Source organism: Aphelocoma coerulescens, chromosome 8 (genome assembly GCF_041296385.1).
Source record: "Aphelocoma coerulescens isolate FSJ_1873_10779 chromosome 8, UR_Acoe_1.0, whole genome shotgun sequence".
Lineage (NCBI taxonomy): Eukaryota > Metazoa > Chordata > Aves > Passeriformes > Corvidae > Aphelocoma > Aphelocoma coerulescens.
The window spans coordinates 32,056,892-32,073,778 of NC_091022.1; the positions used below are offsets into that span (position 1 = coordinate 32,056,892).

The 16,887-nt window shown below is 53.2% G+C and overlaps 1 protein-coding gene across 1 annotated transcript; it reads left to right on the forward strand.

Annotated features, from left to right (window-relative positions):
- The first annotated feature begins 1,797 nt into the window (after positions 1–1,797).
- IL12RB2 (interleukin 12 receptor subunit beta 2) lies at positions 1,798–16,875 on the forward strand. The gene is made up of 15 exons (XM_069023659.1): positions 1,798–1,855; positions 2,812–3,138; positions 3,539–3,653; positions 3,864–4,039; positions 4,228–4,367; positions 5,082–5,226; positions 6,930–7,009; positions 8,729–8,945; positions 9,471–9,671; positions 10,216–10,317; positions 10,396–10,551; positions 11,061–11,198; positions 11,514–11,610; positions 12,245–12,344; positions 12,611–16,875. The coding sequence occupies exons 1-15, from the start codon at positions 1,798–1,800 to the stop codon at positions 13,040–13,042; spliced, it is 2,484 nt and encodes an 827-aa protein (XP_068879760.1). The 3' UTR covers positions 13,043–16,875.
- The last annotated feature ends 12 nt before the right edge of the window (positions 16,876–16,887 follow it).

Sequence of the window (16,887 nt, forward strand, 5' to 3'; positions counted from 1 at the left end):
GGCTCGGGGTGAGTAACCCCGGCCTGGGGAGCGGGGGGTGCGGGGGGACCCCCCGAGCCTCCCGGGGCTGCGGATCCCCCCGCCGTGCCGGGGGGCGATTCCCGGCCTCGGGCGAGCGGCGCGCTGGGAGAGGCGGCATCCCGCGGGATGCGGCTGCCTCGGGATGCTCCTTGCCGCGGGATGCTGCTGCCATGGGATGGTCACTGCTTTGGGATGCTCCTGCCCTGGAATGCTCCTGCCGCGGGATGTTCCTGCCCTGGGATGCTGCTTTCCTGGGGTTTTCACTGCCCTGGGTTGCTCCTGCCCCGGGATTTTCCTGCCTCAGGATGATGCTGTCCTGGGATGCTCATTGCTTTGGGATGCTCCTGCCCTGGGATGCTGCTTCCCTGGGATTTTCATTGCCCTGGGATGCTCCTGCACCTGGATTTTCCTGGCCCAGGACGCTGCTGCTCCGGGATGCTCCTGCCCTGGGATGCTCGCTTTCCCGGGGATGCCGCTGCCCTGGAATGATTGTATCCCGGGATGCTGCCCGCCCTGGGATGCTGCTGCCCGGGAATTCTCCCTATCCCAGATATTCCCTGCACCCCGGGATGGAGCAGCCTAAGGAGCGCAGTGCCAAAGGTCCATCCTGCCGGAACACCGCTGTCCCTTCCCCTCCTCCCCTCCGTCATTCCCCGAGCTCTGATTAAATCCCCCACACCCGGCAGCTTCAGGAAAGAGCCCCCGGCCTCGGGCGGGATGGTCCCAAGGCTGTGGGATGACCTGGGGTGCCACTGTCCTCACGGAGCCTGGGGGGGCAGCCAGAGTGCGGGAAAGCTTCCCTAAAACTCAGCCAGTGTCAGTAATCGGTGATGTGTAAGGTTTGGGGCACAAGAAGTGGTTTATTTCTGGCTGAAATGACTGAGATGTTCCTCTTTCCACCGGTGACTGGCCAGCTGTTCCTGCCAGTTCTTGGAATGCACAACGGAGCTTTTTAGGGAGAAGTGGGGTCGAAAGGCAACTCTCAAGCTGTGGTGCTTCACAGCTGCTTTCATTTCGGAGCTCTGGGACTGCAGTGACCGCCAGAGCCCCTGTGGCACATCCACGGGCTCACGGAGTGTGTGGCCTGTGGCCCTGGCGCTCTCAGCTGAGAGTCTGGAGATGAGAGCACGGGCAGGCACAGGCTGTACCCCACAGACACCTCGGGACTGCTCCACCTCCTGCCTGGGACAACGTCCTTGCTGTATTTCAGTACCCTCCACACTGCAGGGCCGGTTTGCCTCATTGGTGTGCAATTTCCATCAGATCTCCCCCCACATCTCTCTCTGAGCTGGGGTTGCTCCTCAGCAGTCTCCCATTCTCTACTCGGATCACAGATTACGAGGCCGCATCTTCAGCGCTTCCCTGGCTGCACCTGTGACCGAAGGGTTCCAAGTGGGGCTGGTTTTGCCTGCAGACTTGGCTGTTTCGGGCAGCTGTGCTGTTCACACAGCCCCCAGACAATTTCTGTTTAGTGGAAGGCAGAGCATTTCCCTGAAGAAGCTGGGCGCTGTTATTGCTCATCCTGGCACTTACGAATCACCTACAGAAGGCCCCACATGAAGAGGCTCTGGGCGAGCTGAGTCTCTGCTGCTGCAAGGCTGAACGTCTGAGCCTCTGGATTTAAACAGAACAAGGGAATGTTCAGTGGAAAGGTCCCATGAAATGAGCGTTTGGGGTTTTCTGAAGCAGCAAAGCGGTAAAACACAAAGATCTGTACATAATATCCGCAGTCTTTAGGAGCTGGTAACAGGAATTCTTCTCTCTCTAGGCACCAAAATGCCATTTGCATGGATCGTGCCCTCAGCAATTTGGTTGGTGCTGCACTTCACGGCAGGTAAGAGGGGTTCCTTCCTACAGAGCAATTATCTCTCAAATGAAGGACTTGGGCTAATTAAGGTGGGGTTTTTGCAGCTTCTACTCCAAGTGCCAGTGAACATCTTCCTTCCTGGAGAGCAAAGAGTTGTTAATGAGTCAGTGTCAATGACGGAGGTTGCTCGGGTTTTAGTTCAAGGTGGAGCTGTTGGTGATGTGAGAAAAGGCACCGAGACAGGCAGAGCTCGTGGACAGGAAAAAACCCTGGTCACAGAATTCCAGACTGGTGTGGGTTGGGAGGGACCTCACAGCCCACCCAGTGCCACCCCTGCCATGGCAGGGACACCTCCCACTGTCCCAGGCTGCTCCAAGCCCCAATGTCCAGCCTGGCCTTGGACACTGCCAGGGATCCAGGGGCAGCCACAGCTGCTCTGGGCACCCTGTGCCAGGGCCTGCCCACCCTCCCAGGGAACAATTCCTTCCCAATCTCCCATCCAGCCCTGCCCTCTGGCACTGGGAAGCCATTCCCTGTGTCCTGTCCCTCCACGCCTTGTCCCCAGTCCCTCTCCAGCTCTCCTGGAGCCCCTTCAGGCCCTGCCAGGGGCTCTGAGCTCTCCCTGGAGCCTTCTCCTCTCCAGGTGAGCACCCCCAGCTCTCCCAGCCCGGCTCCAGAGGGGCTCCAGCCCTGGAGCAGCTCCGGGGCCTCCTCCAGCAGCTCCACGTCCTTCCTGTGCCTCCTGCCACAGCTTTACGGACTCGGGCACTTTTTAATCCCCAGTGAAAGAAGGGTTCTGGTAGTTTTTACCTGGGGTTGTGTTGGTTTGTTGGTGACAGAGCGATGCCGTGGCTGCTGATCCCAGATGACATCCCACGAGTTCCTGCACAGAGCCAGGAATTTTTCCATCACACATTCGGGGAGAGCACAGCACGTGGTGCAGGTGGACTCCCGTCTGAGTTTGTTTTCCCGTTCCCTTGCAGAATCCTGCAGGAAAGGGGCGGTGGGGGCCAGCAGAGCTGCCCGTGGCACCGTGGAGGTCTGTAGCAATGGGAACATGACAGCCAACACCGCCTGTGCCATCCGGCAGGGCACCAGCGTCACCCTGTCCTGCCAGCTGGGAGCCCTGCAGGGAGCTGCCGAGTGCCGGGCTGCGATTTTCCTCAACAACTCCGAGCAAGTCAGAAACCAGGGAGGCTCAGTCAGCAAAACCTTTGCGGTCACTACCTACGGCAAACACACCTTCACGTGCAAAACTCTCTGTGGAGACAAGACCAGACTCGTTTGTGGAATCGATATCCAGTGTGGAAGTAAGGGAAATTAGATGTTAATTATTCCGGGTCCTTAAAGCTTCCCCGTGGAGGAGGGAAGCCCGTTAGACACTGGCAGGGGGTGGCTTTGTCCAGGGCAGGCGCTGTCTGTGAGGGGCTCTTCCTATGGAAAATATTCCTGTCTGGAACTCAGCCGCTGTGTTATTCCTGAGGGGAGAGAGGCTGAATAAACCTGCCCACTCGGAGCAAACAACATCCTCCCTACCAAGCATCCCCTAAAATGTCTCCTACCAACATCTTTGAGGAAGAAACACTGAAGGCCGGGCTGGAAGGAGCTCTGAGCAGCCTGGTCTGGTCGGAGATGTTGGATTGAAGGACCCTTAAAGGTCCAACCCAAGCCAGGCTGTGATTCTGAGACTGACAGGAATATCTATTCCAGATCCTCCAGATGAGCCCAGGAATGTGTCCTGTATCCAGCACGGGACACGGGGACATCTCACCTGCACCTGGGACAAAGGAAGGCTCACCTACCTTGACACTGCCTATGGAATCGAGTAAGTGATGGTGCTGGAAATACAATTAATACCTAATTATCCCCTGGAGCGTTTTTCTGATCATGCCCTGCAGCAGGGCAGCTCCCTCAGGGTTCAGCAGACAAAGGCTGTGCCAAGGTATCCCTTTGGGAAGGGAACCCTGTCCCACACACCCAGGGTTCACCTTTCTTGCTCCACAGAAACACAGCCAAACCTTTCTTCCTGCTCCAGGCTCTCCAATGGGACAGACACCTTTTGCTTTCCAGAAGAAACTCCCAGTCAGGTGTTCGGCTCTCGGGCTCTGAGCAAGCTGGATTTTGACTCCAATTACACCGTGGTGGTTTCTGCCTCCAATAAATTAGGAAATGCTTCGTCCCAGCCACTCACCTTCATGCTAATAGACATAGGTAAAGCTCCACTCCCCACCTCTCAGCCTGCCCCAGACCTTCGGGAAGACCTGAAAACATTCAGGGCACTTTAAAACTTGTGGTAACATCACCCATCCAGCCTAAACCAATAATCCTATTTTCCACCTTTCCCTCTGAGCTGTGCTGCCTCTCTGAGCCCCCTTTGCTTCCTTCTGTTTCGGTGCCAGTGAAGCCACATCCTCCCGAGTTTTCAGTGGAATTTGATGACTCTTCTGCCACCAACTGCACCTTCTCATGGCACGACGAGGCACAAGCACAGCACTACAGGCTGAGATACCGTCCCCTCAGCAGGCACACCTGGAGCGTGGTAATCCTTTTGGGATTGAGGGAGTCATGGACCTGCTGGAGACGGGAAGGCTCCAGAGAGAGCTCAGAGCCCCTGGCAGGGCCTGAAGGGGCTCCAGGAGAGCTGGAGAGGGACTGGGGACAAGGCATGGAGGGACAGGACACAGGGAATGGCTTCCCAGTGCCAGAGGGCAGGGCTGGATGGGAGATTGGGAAGGAATTGTTCCCTGGGAGGGTGGGCAGGCCCTGGCACAGGGTGCCCAGAGCAGCTGTGGCTGTCCCTGGATCCCTGGCAGTGCCCAAGGCCAGGCTGGACACTGGGGCTTGGAGCAGCCTGGGACAGTGGGAGGTGTCCCTGCCATGGCAGGGGTGGCACTGGGTGGGCTGTGAGGTCCCTCCCAACCCAAACCATCCCATCACTCTGTGAAGTTTTTGCTTTTACTTTAGAAGTGGCAAAAGGAACGTTTTTCTGGGAGCTGAGCAAATCACTCAAACAGAGGTTTTGCTATTGGCACACAATAAATGAGGGATTTTTCAGCTGAAGCCCTGCAAGCCCGACAATTCCTTGCACCATTCTTTGAGTTATTGAAGCTGCCTCAGATCAGGGTTTCCCTGTTGGTTTTTAAAGCTGCTCCTGGCTGGGCTGCACGTGGCCATTTGCAATTCAGCCTCTCGCTGCCTGCAACCTTTGTTTCCTTGTGGGTTTAATCTTCCACGTTCTTCATCCCCGTTGAAGGTTGAAAGCTTCCACAGGGAGGAATATCACCTGCAGGGGCTGGAGCCTGACACGGCCTACGAGTTCCAGGTGAGCTGCAGGCTCCTCCCGGGGCGAGGGCTGTGGAGCGACTGGAGCAGGAGCCAGATGCACACCCCAGCAGCAGGTAAGGAACCCTCCTGCCCCAAAGCCGGCGCTGGGGCCTGCATCCCACGGGAAACTCCAGCTCATGAGGCCAAACCGCTGCTGGGTGGTTTCGTGGGGACTCTAGATCCAGACTCGGAGCCAAGAGGGAGAAGTTTCTGTAAGAAAATTGCTTTTTAAGGAACCAGCGGTGGAGCTGTTCGTGTTTCTCGCGGAACAGGAATTTCCAGAGCTCACGGAAGGATTTGGGGGTTGCAATGAGATGATCCTTAAGGTCCCATCCAAAACCCTTCTAATTCTGTGACTCTCCGCTCCCCTGCTCAGCTTTGGCTGCTCTTTTTTGTGAATTACTCGGAGCCCGTGGGGCTGGTGCTGTTGTGACTCAGCCCATTTCCCATTTCCCATTTCCCATTTCCCACTGTGACAGCGGCACTTTCTGTAAGAAGCATTGATGATTGATCCCTCCCCCACCTCCCTCTCAGCAGTTTTCTCCCCTTCTCCTTGCACCCTGCGCTCGTGGTCATCACCCCCACCCCGCCCCTGCTGCAGGAGGAGAACGAGAAGGTTTTTAGCTGATCGAGGAGCACTTGCTGCCCTCACACGAGGTGACAGCAAGGGGAGGTTGCAGACGAGAAGCTCTGGGGGCATCAGCACCGCTCTTTGTTGGAAGTGCTCCACAAGTCAGCTCGCTGCAAACCCCAAATTAGCACTTTTTCAAGGAGAAATTCCTTTTCCTGCTCCTTTTCGTGCGAGCTGCCAAAAACCTTGCCTTGTTCATGTGGTTCACAGGCTTTCAAAGCCAGGCTGGAGGGCAGCAGATGCAGTCCCATATTCTGATTTTTCTGCTTTATCTCACCCTTCCCTCGCTCAGAGGGCTCTGGTTTTATTTCTGCTGCTGCTGCTGCTTCTCGTTTCTGTTCTTGTCACTCTTTGCAGTTCACACAGGACAAACTGCTCTGAACATCGCTGACAGGGAGGGGTTTGTGTCTTTGTTACAGCCCTGCTCCAGCAGGGGTTGTCCATCAGCTGCCCCTGCCCCAGCTATCAACAATCAGGATTTGAATTCGATGAGTTTATGCTGGTCAGGGTCCTTGAGGACCCAAGCTCTGTCATTCTCTGTCACCTCAGCTTTCCTTATGTATTTCTCTCTGATTCTGGAGCACATCCACCAGCCAGAGCTTCCCTTTAATGTTATTTTGGGACGTTTATTCAAAACATCAAGAGTTTCCAGTGAGAACTGTGGAAGGAACTGGGGGTTTAAGCTACCTCAGACAAGCTGTTAAAGGCACTTATTGCCTAGAGCCAGACAGGAAAATCCCACAGATCCCACAAGCCCCCTCATCCGAGTCTGCCTGTTGTTCTAGGACTGATGGAGCCAACCCCAAGGACCTTCATAAGCCTCAAATTTATGCAAAGACAGGAGCTAATGCTGTGCCTTTGATGTGTGGGTTTCCTTGGGAGCCATCCGGATTACTGAGGGCAGGATAAAGTCAGCAGCAGATCCAAACCCTTTTCCTTGGATTTATGGCTTGTTCTCCTCATGATCCCCATCCTCAAAGTAGCCAAACAGCAGCAAAGGTGGATTATCACACCTTGCAGCATTGCAGGGGTATTTTAAAGCTTAAATTTTAATTTTCTCAGGAGTTTTGCCTCCTTTGCCTGCTCGTTGTTTGTTGGCTTCAAACCCCAGCCACTGCCACTGCTCCTCTTTTCCTTCCCCACCAGTGCCCACTGGGATCCTGGATGTCTGGTACCGGCAGCAGGACGTGGACTCTGGGCACCAGAACCTCTCCCTTTTTTGGAAGGTGAGTTCAGGGCAACCCCAGCAGAGGCAGCAAAGTTCAGCCAGGTGAGAGGGGAGACAAAACCCAGAGGGGAAACTCTGATTTTTAGGATTGCAGGAAAGGGCTGAACCCTGGGAGAGCACCTGGGTTTCACCAGGGACAGGGACATGGACCAAGAGTCCCCTCCCTGGGAGGAGGTTCATCATCATTTTTCTACCTAAAATTTCATGGGATGCCAGAATTATTTGGATTGGGAGGGATTTTGAATGTCATCTTGTTCCATGGGCAGGGACACCTCCCACTGTCCCAGGCTGCTCCAAGCCCCAATGTCCAGCCTGGCCTTGGGCACTGCCAGGGATCCAGGGGCAGCCACAGCTGCTCTGGGCACCCTGTGCCAGGGCCTGCCCACCCTCCCAGGGAACAATTCCTTCCCAATCTCCCATCCATCCCTGCCCTCTGGCACTGGGAAGCCATTCCCTGTGTCCTGTCCCTCCATCCCTGTATCCAAAGCCCCTCTCCAGCTTCCCCACCTGCCAGCATTTTTGGGGTCTGGTGGGCAAAGCACATTCCACACAGAATTTGGGTTAAAGCCCCCCAGAGCTGGGTAAAAAAATTCACTGTGTTTCCCCCCCACACGAACGAGCAGCACGCTGAAAGTGAAAGCAGAAATTCTCGTGTGATTCTGTGACCCCAGAGGTTGTGGCTTTAACTTGAAGACCTTTATCTTGCAGCACTTTCTTTACCAGGAGTGACTTCCTGCAGCATCATTCATAAAAGAGGGTAATAAACTGCCTCGAGAGTTTTCACAGCAGCTTCAAAGCCAGGCTGAAACTCAGTACAACATCCTGCAGGAGGTGTGCCCTGTTCTCAGACAAACACCCCGAAAGCCTCCAAAAAACGGTTCAAAAATTTAATTCCAGCAGGTTTTCGGAGTGGTTCCAGCAGTGCCTCTGTCCTGGGGCGCTGCCGAAGCACCAGAAACTCTGCAAACATTTTGGAGTGTGCTTTGTTTTGTTATGACAAAAATCAGCCAAACAGATGAATTCATGTCATAGAAACCTCAGGAAACTGAAACTGGGAGTACAACTGCAGGCTCCTGGAGAGGAGTTAAAGCCAGGGCGTGGTGTTACTGTCAGAGATGTGTGTTCTGAGAGGCTCTGTTTAAATAATTCTTTATGGGGGCTTTATGTAAAATCCAGGTTTTTCCTCCAAATCAAAACTCGCTCATTGTGACAAACCCAGCTGAGCAGTTCATAATCTTTTTTTTTTCCCTCCCTTGTGAAAAGCGTGGCTGGAATTCAGCCTCAGGGCAGGACGTGTTTTACTGTCCCCAGCTGGAGGAATCAGCACCTCACAGCAAAAGAGCTTCACTAAACTGGAATTGAATGGGAAAAATAAATTCTGGAATGGTTTGGGTTGGGATGGACCTTAAAGCCCATTCAGTGCCACCCCTGCCATGGGCAGGGACACCTTCCACCATCCCAGGCTGCTCCAGCCTGGCCTTGGGCACTGCCAGGGATCCAGGGGCAGCCACAGCTGCTCTGGGCACCCTGTGCCAGGGCCTGCCCACCCTCCCAGGGAACAATTCCTTCCCAATATCCCACCCAGCCTTGGCCTCTGGCACTGGGAAGCCATTCTCTGTGTCCTGGCTCTCCAGGCTCTCATCCAAAGCCCCTCTCCAGCTTTCCCAGCTGACAGCACCTCTTTCAGAAGACAGTGACAGATGCGTTTTCCCCACAGGCTCTGAGCAAGCCAGAGGCTGGAGGGAGAATCCTGGGATACACGGTGACCTTGGAAGCCCTGGACCACGGGAAGCTCCCAGCACAATCCCACCAAACCACCCAGACCAGCTTCTCCAGGGTGACCCCCAGGGTGGGCCACAGGATCACGGTCAGCGCCCACAACTCCCGGGGCAGCTCCCCCCCTGTGGCCATCCTGGCCCGCCCGGGCAGCCAGGGTAAGGCTCCTGCTGGCTCGGGGTCGCTGCGAGGGACGGCAGTGCTCTGCTCTGTGCCACGAACCCTCCCGGGCCCTCCACTTTGTGCTCCTCTCAGAGCAACCTCGGGCATCTGCAGATCCACTTTTCCCTCTGGGTCAGCACCCCCAGCCTGGCTCCACACCAGAGGGGCTCCAGCCCTTGGAGCATCCCCGTTCCTCCTCTGGAATCACTCCAGCAGCTCCACGTCCTTCCTCGTGGATCAGGGCAGGGTGTTGGGATGTGCCGTGACAGCACCTCCCAGGGTTTGGGATGGCACAGCCAAGCAGTGCTGGGGGTGTTCAATCCACGAGAAAAGACAGGAATGTGACTGTTCCTGTCAGCAAACCCTCCCATCATCACCTCTTCTTTAATTCGAGTTCCCTTCTATCCTTCTCACGGTGCCAAAGTGGATGGGACCCAGTAAAAACCACACATCCCATTTAATGGTTCGATTGAAGCTACAATAACTTTGTGCTGACCGCGGTTTTTGCTCTCCCCTGTAAGATCTGCCCCCTCCTCAGCGAGTCTCTGCCGTGGCCCTGGGGAACAGCAGCATCCTGGTGAGCTGGAGCCCCCCCCTCGGGTCCGCCGTGTCCGTGGGGGGGTATGTGGTGGAGTGGGAAGAGCCCTGGAGGGAGCCACGCCTGCAGCCCCAGCAGAGCTGGGTGAAGCTGCCCCCGTCCCACCTGTCCACGGTGCTAGCAGGTAAATGCCACCCCGGGCTGGGACACCAGCAAAGCACCAGCTTGGTTTGGAAGTATTTGAAGTTGACAAGTCAGGTTTGAATTTGGCCTCCAAATGGAGCAGCCGGGGCTGGTGGGAGGTGTTGCTGCCGTGGCAGGGATGGCACTGGATGGGCTTTAAGGTCCCTCCCAACCCAAACCAGTCTGGGATTCTATATTTCTATATTTCTATAATTTTTACTAAAATCACTGCCAGGGATCCAGGGGCAGCCACAGCTTCTCTGGGCACCCTGTGCCAGGGCCTGCCCACCCTCACAGGGAGGAATTTCTTGCCAGTATCTCATCCAACCTTGCTCTCTGGCCGTGGGAAGCCATTAGTTTTCAGTTTAATGCCCAGTAAGGCTCTGCTGGGCTCAGTAGATCAGAGGAAATTTCTTTCCCTTCTTTATGAAAGATCTATCAATAATCACAAGATTTATCTCAGATCTAAGCAGCTGATGGAATATTTCTGCCCTGGCTGCAAATCCTTGAACAAGCAACTCTCCCGTTGTAATTTCTCTCTCCAGAGCACATCAGAGATAACGTCTGCTATCAGATCCACGTGTCTGCACTTTATCAGGACAGAGCTGGACAGGCAGCATCGGTCAGGGGAAACTCTACAGCACAAGGTAAACCACAGGAATGCCCTCCCAGGTGTTTTTAAGGCATTTTAAGCTCAGCTCTAAAGCCAGTCCTGTGTCTTGCAGCCCCATCAGCTGGGCCCCAGATGCTCACAACCCCCTGGGCCAGCGGCGTCCTGGTTTCCTGGGAGGAGATCCCAGCTCCCCAGCAGAGGGGCTGCATCACTGGGTACCACATCTACCTGCAGAGGAGGGACAGGCAGGGCCAGCCCGAGGTCCATGGTGGGTGCCTGGGGGCTGGAAATGCTTCTCCTCTTCCCCTTTCATCACTGATGGTCCACAGTGGGATCATTCTAAGTTGCTTTCAGTGTGAAACTATCAGATTTCTCCCTGCTTCTCCTTCCCCCTGCTCCTCTTATTCTCCCGCCTCCTCTTCTTATTCCTCTTCATCTTATTCTTCTTCCTCTTCCTTCTCCTCTTATTCTTCTTCTCATTCCTCCTCTTATTTTCCTTCCTATCCCTTCTCTTGTTCTTCCTTTTCCTCTTATTCTTCTTCCTCTTTTTTCCTTATTTCTCCTCCTCTTCCTTCTCTCCCTCCTCTTTTTCTTCCTCTTCCTCTCCTTCATTTCTCTTCCTCCTCTTTTTATTCTTCCTCTTCTTTTTCCTATTCCTCCTCTCCTCCTTCCTCTTCCTCCTCCTCTCCTTCCTAACTTTATTCAGAGCCCCATTCCAGCTGAAGGCAGTAAAATCCCGTGCCGGGCTCTCCATTTCCATCCCCGTTTTCCCTCCAGCCGTTCCTGCCGGGAAGGCTCCTTGCTCCCTGCACATCCCTGACCTGGAGCCCGGGGAGCACCACGACCTTTGGATGACGGCGGTGACAGCGGCCGGGGAGGGGCCCCGGGGCAACAGCGACAGCGTCTGCCTGGAAAGTAAGGAACCAGTGCCAGGGTGCTCCTTGCCCTTGGATCCTCTTTCCCACAGACTGGGAATGCTTTTCCTGCTCCTCTGAAATCACTGGAGCTCTCCAGGCGTTCTGAAGATCTCTTGGTGTTCTTCAATTGTTAAAAATTTGTAGTTCCAGCTGGTGTTAAGATGTGCCATCTCTTTCGTTGCCTTTAAGCTCCCAGTGCTGTGCTGAGCTGTTTCCTTGGAGTTGAAGGGTGGTTTATTTATGGAACACGGAAAGATTTGGGGTTTTTTTCATCTTTTTGATGGAGCTGAATGATGGCTGCTCTGCATTTCAGGTGCTGGGGGCTGGGTCACTCTGGTGCTCATCTGCAGCTTCTGCAGCTTCTTCATCCTCTCAGCCTGCGTTTGTTCTGTGCCTCCAGTGAGGAAAGTGTGAGTGGATCCATCTGCTGAGTCCCAATAAAAGTGGGATGGTTATCAGAAGGGATTAAATCCCAGACTGGCTTGGGATGGAAAGGACCTTAAAGCCCATCCAGTGCCACCCCCAGCCACGGGCAGGGACACCTTCCACTGTCCCAGGCTGCTCCAAGCCCCAATGTCCAGCCTGGCCTTGGACACTGCCAGGGATCCAGGGGCAGCCACAGCTGCTCTGGGCACCCTGTGCCAGTGCATTTAAAAAAATCTTTTCTCCTGTCTAATCTAAATCGACCCTCTTTTAGTTTAAAACCATTTTCCCTTATCCTATGGGATGGCCATGCCCCTTCATGAGCATGGAACAGGGAGGATTGTTCAAAATGAAGGTTTCAGAGTACAGGAATGATAATAAAAACGCGCTCTGAGCTTAAAACACAGCTGTATTCCACAGATATGTGAATTTTTACCCAGATCTTAAAACCAAACTGAATGGCATCAATCCTTGGGAATTATCCCCAGACAGCTGAGAGCTCTGCAGGTCCCTCTGAGGGCAGATCCACAATCCCACCGGGGTTAATTCCACACCCAAGGAGCACAAGGGTGCTGCAGGTCTCACCATTCCTGTTTTTCATTGCATTTATCCCCCCTGCAGATTCCAGGCGCTTTTCTCCCTCCTCCTGCCGCAGTGGCAGAGCAAAGCCATTCCCGACCCTGCCAACGCCACGTGGGCCAGGAGCTTAACGGCTACCAAGGTAAATTAGAGGGGTTTTTCATTCTAATCCCACAACCTTCATTAAAAAAAAAGCAATTGGAGCCATGCGAGCCAGTAATCTCCTAAAGCAGCAAATCCAGCAATCTCTGGCAGCGGATAATCTCCCTTGGAGCAGACTGGAGGATGCGCTGGGCAAATTAAATGCAAGAAGAACGCAGAGATGTTCCATTTTTAGCAGGATGAGCGGCTGCGGGGAGGGAGTCCCAGGAGATCCATGCCGGGATTCATTCCGTGTTCCCCCCGCAGGCGGAGCTGAGCGCTCCCTCCAGCCCCTTCCTGCCCAGCGGCTTCGAAGAGCCCGAAACGACCCCGGTGGAGGAAACCTTCGCGCACCCCGAGCCCCCCATCCCTGGGGACAAGCTGCTGGTGGGCAGCGCTGGCAGCAGGGGACACGGGGACTGGGCACAGGAGAGCTCGGGGGAGGAGCAGCAGCTCCCTGAGCTGTACCAGAGGCTGGTGGTGGAGGCGATGGAGCCCCCGGAGCCCGTGTCCGAGTACATCTCCAACCCCGGCACCTCCGCCCTGCCCCCGGAGCCCGACACTGCCCCCGACCTCCCCGAGCCCGACTGCAGCCCCCTCTCCGTCTTCCCAACCACATTCCTGGCTCCTGCCCTCTGCTGCGAAGGGAATCTGACTCTGGATAGAGTGAAACTGAACTGCAGCTCCTTCCCAAGGTAGGCGGGGGGCGATGTGAGCCCGGCAGGAATTTTGGCACTTTAGAGAGTATTTGTGTTTCAGTGTGAGCTCAGCCTGAATTCTGGCACTTTACAGAGTATTTCAGTGTGTTTTGATGTGAGCCCAGCCTGGATTTTGGCACTTTACGAACTATTTCAGTGTTTCACCACAGCCAGTCCAGTCAGCCACACGTGACGCCTCCAAGTGACAAAACCCTTCCCAAGTCACACCTCACCGTAGGACACGGCTGCTCCTCTCCCACAGCACACTTTGGAATCAAAGGCACAGCTGGGAATGCCGGAGCTGGATTCTGGGAACCCTTCCTGCAGCCTGGGCTGCCTCAAGCCCTGTGCCACAGCCTGGCCACGAGTGGCTCAGCCTGGCTGGGCCTAGCCCAGGATCCGAGCTGGAAAGCATCATTTCCTCCATAAAGAGCAAGGAACTGCAAAAGAGAAGGATGGAACAGCTCACACCCAGGCTGACAGCCTCTTGTTCCTCCACTGGCACCAAGCCCCAGCGGCCCACAAGACACCAGACCCACGAGGGACACAGCACCAGAGCCAGGCCCCCTTCCTGCCTCAGTTCAGGGGAGGAAAATTCCTCACCAGAACTAAAAGCAGCAGGCAGCACCTGTACTCAGTCAAATGGATCGTCAAGAGGAATTTAAGTGATTTATTGGAGTGTTCTAATTACAGGTTGGAAGGGTGTTAACACATTTAATGACTTTGTTTACGAGATATGTGTATATAAATAAAATGTTGGAAATCTGAACTTGGCTTCCTGTTGTTTTCTCTGGTCAAGCTCCAGCTTTACACAGAACAATTGAAAAATAAAAATAAGCCAGAAACAAGAGGATTCTGCCTGAGCACACAACTCAGCCTCTCAACTCAGCTTTGCATAACCAAAGTGAACTAGAAAAGCAGATTAGATGCCAATAAAAGGTGTTTTTTTAAAAAAGCCCTATTTTGCCATTCATTTCTTTCTGCATGTTGATTTTCTACCTCAACATAAGGATAAGAGAACACTGGAATTTTCTCCTTTGCTCTGCAAATCTCCACATAAATCAAAATGTGGGGCTTCATGTCCAGCCTTGAACTCTCCCAGTAATGGCCCTGAGCACCCCAGGAAGTGTTCTCCCCTCAGTCAGGATACCCTTCCTAGCAGGAATATCAGGTTTGGCTCTCCTGGGGACAGCCCAAGTGTGGAACCCGGCCGAGCCAGAGCAGCCCAGGAGCGCCCGAGGCGGGCACTGTGGTCCTTGGAAGGCCTCGGGGAGAGCAGCAGGTTGGCACAGCTGGAATTCTGGAATTGCCACCTCTGGGTGTCAGTGCTGGGTTTATTAAACCAGAGCTGTGGCTGTGCAAAGCCAGGCCCGTGGGCAGAGCTGTTACAGGTGAGGGTGGGCTCAGCTCCTCCAACTGCTGCCACCACACGTTCCCAGTGACTCCTGACATTCCAGAATCCATGTCCTTTCATGCACAGCTAACACTTGCACTGATCAACCCCCCTGCTCCCTCCCAGCATTCCAGCTCTGAGATGAATTTCCACGCTCAAACCTTGCCATTGTTCATTCCAAAGCCAATTTGTTCCGTGCTTCCAACTTTTCCTGCTGCCCATCTTTTCCAATGGATCAGAATTTCAAAGTTGTAGTCCCCTAGATTTGGTGTGACAGAAGTAATTTGATGTGACAGCAGGAGCAAGCAAGAGGACAGAAAACGTTACTAAAAGCAAGTTCATTAATCATAAATAACCTACTTGGCAGATGCTTTTCCAAGGCAAAGTCCATCCTGGGAATGGGAATGCAAGCTGGACTTCCTGGGACAGACCCTAGATGAGCCACTATGAACCTAAGTGGTTTCATTTCCATGTGTTTTCAGGACATTTTTTAAAAGAGCATGAAAATAAACCTTTATTTCAGTTACACCCACCAATATTAAATGTTCACAGTTTTTAGTTCTTGACACACATGGACTGAAAGAGGCAAATTTACATCTGGCAGAACAGCAGAAGGACCAATTTAAGTACAAGCTGTGTTGAAAATCACTCCAGGTGCCATTTGGGAATGCTCTACAGCAGGAAAAGGGAAAGGTGCTGGGCAAATCCAGCCAGCGGGGCACCAAAATCACCTGGGTGGCCCCAAAATCACCTGGGTGGCAACTGGAACAGCAACTCCAGTTTGATCAAGGAAGGTTTGTGTTCCAGGAAAAGCTTTGCTTGCTCCAAGTGTTTGTGTTGGGTGTGTTATCCAGGGTGTCCCTAAGGCTGGAAGTGCAGCACATCCCACCAAAGCACAACGGGAGAGGGAAGGGGAACAACTCTGTTCCTACAACAGCCCCAGACTGAGAGCAGAGTCAGGGGAAATAAACCACGAGATTTTCCCCTACTCTGATGGAAGCTTTGCCTCCTCCTCCTACCTGGGGCTGGCAATCCAGGTGAGGGAACTGATCCATGATACTCACAGCAGGTCACAACACAAGCTCTCATGGAAAACAGCTCAGGAGAAGCAAAGCCAGCTACTAACACCACAGCTGAGCAGGCTGGTATTCCATATTCCAAGGTCTCCAACACTTACTGCCTGTCCTGTACAGTCTTTATAAAAAAATAGGGCATTACCTTTAGTTTTCTACCTACCTAAGGAACTACAAATATGTTCTAAGCTGGCCAAAGAGGAAAACATGAAATAAAATGAGAGATTTGTTCCTATTCTCCTAATAAATGCTGATAAAACCCCTAAGAAATCCTCTTTATTAAGTCATTCCCTCAACTCTTTTTATGTATTAAAGGGATACACAGGGATGAAATGAAACCTGTGGTGAATTTTGATGGGGGAGAAGGAATTTCTTACAATCTGTCTCTGGAAAAACATTCACTGGTGATGTCCCAAGCAGATCTTGAGCCCTGCACTGAGGCAGAGCTGCATTTGGAAGGAGAGGTGAAGTGTTGAGGTTTTGGGTTGAGTTTCTGGTGTCTCATGCACAGATTGCCGTTGCCCCAGTCCGAAGCCACGAGCCACAACTCCCTCCTGAGCCAGCCTAGTTCCTTCCTCGGAACACCTGGAGCAGTGCTGGGAATGCCTCAGGTACTGCTGCACCTGTCTGTCAACCCCACATCCCACCTGGAATCCATGTGGGCTTCCAGAGCCACAGCTGCCACCCTCCCCCAGCTCCCACAACAGGAATGACCCCAATCTTGGGGTATCCCAGCTCCAGTAACAGCCATTACCCCAAATCTTGGGGTATCTCAGCTCCAAGGACAGCAATCACCCCAAACTCATGGAATCCCAGCTCCAACAACAGGAATTCCCCCAATCTCACAATATCCTCTCAAACAAAAAGCAAAGGTAATTTAAAAACTCTTTTTTTTTTGCCAACAAAGCATCTTGTTCTGTTCAAGGGAAGGAGGAGGGAATAGAGGTCCAAAGGGGAAGTGAAAGGTGGGATACAGGAATTTTAAAAACCTGATTTTCAGACCAGTTACCCATTGCTGGATCCATACACAGGTATTGAACTATAAACCAATGTGCTTTGAATCTTGATTTCAAGTATCTGCTTCCAATTTTCTAGAAAGATTTTTGTGTAAACAAACTACCCAACAGAGATGAAAACATGACTGGTTGTCCATGTTGGAAATGAAGCATTAGAACTTAAGTACTCCAGGAGTTCATTCCATGCAGCACTAACAGTCTGCCAAATTAATATTCCAAGATTCCATGGGCTGAGAAAAACCTGCCAAAGTGGAATTAAGGAAACCGAAGTAGTGTGCAATAATTAAAACCCAGTTTGGAGTTTGGGGAGGAAGGGGAAAAGTCTAAAATCCTGAATTTAAAAAAAAAAGAACACAAATGAAGG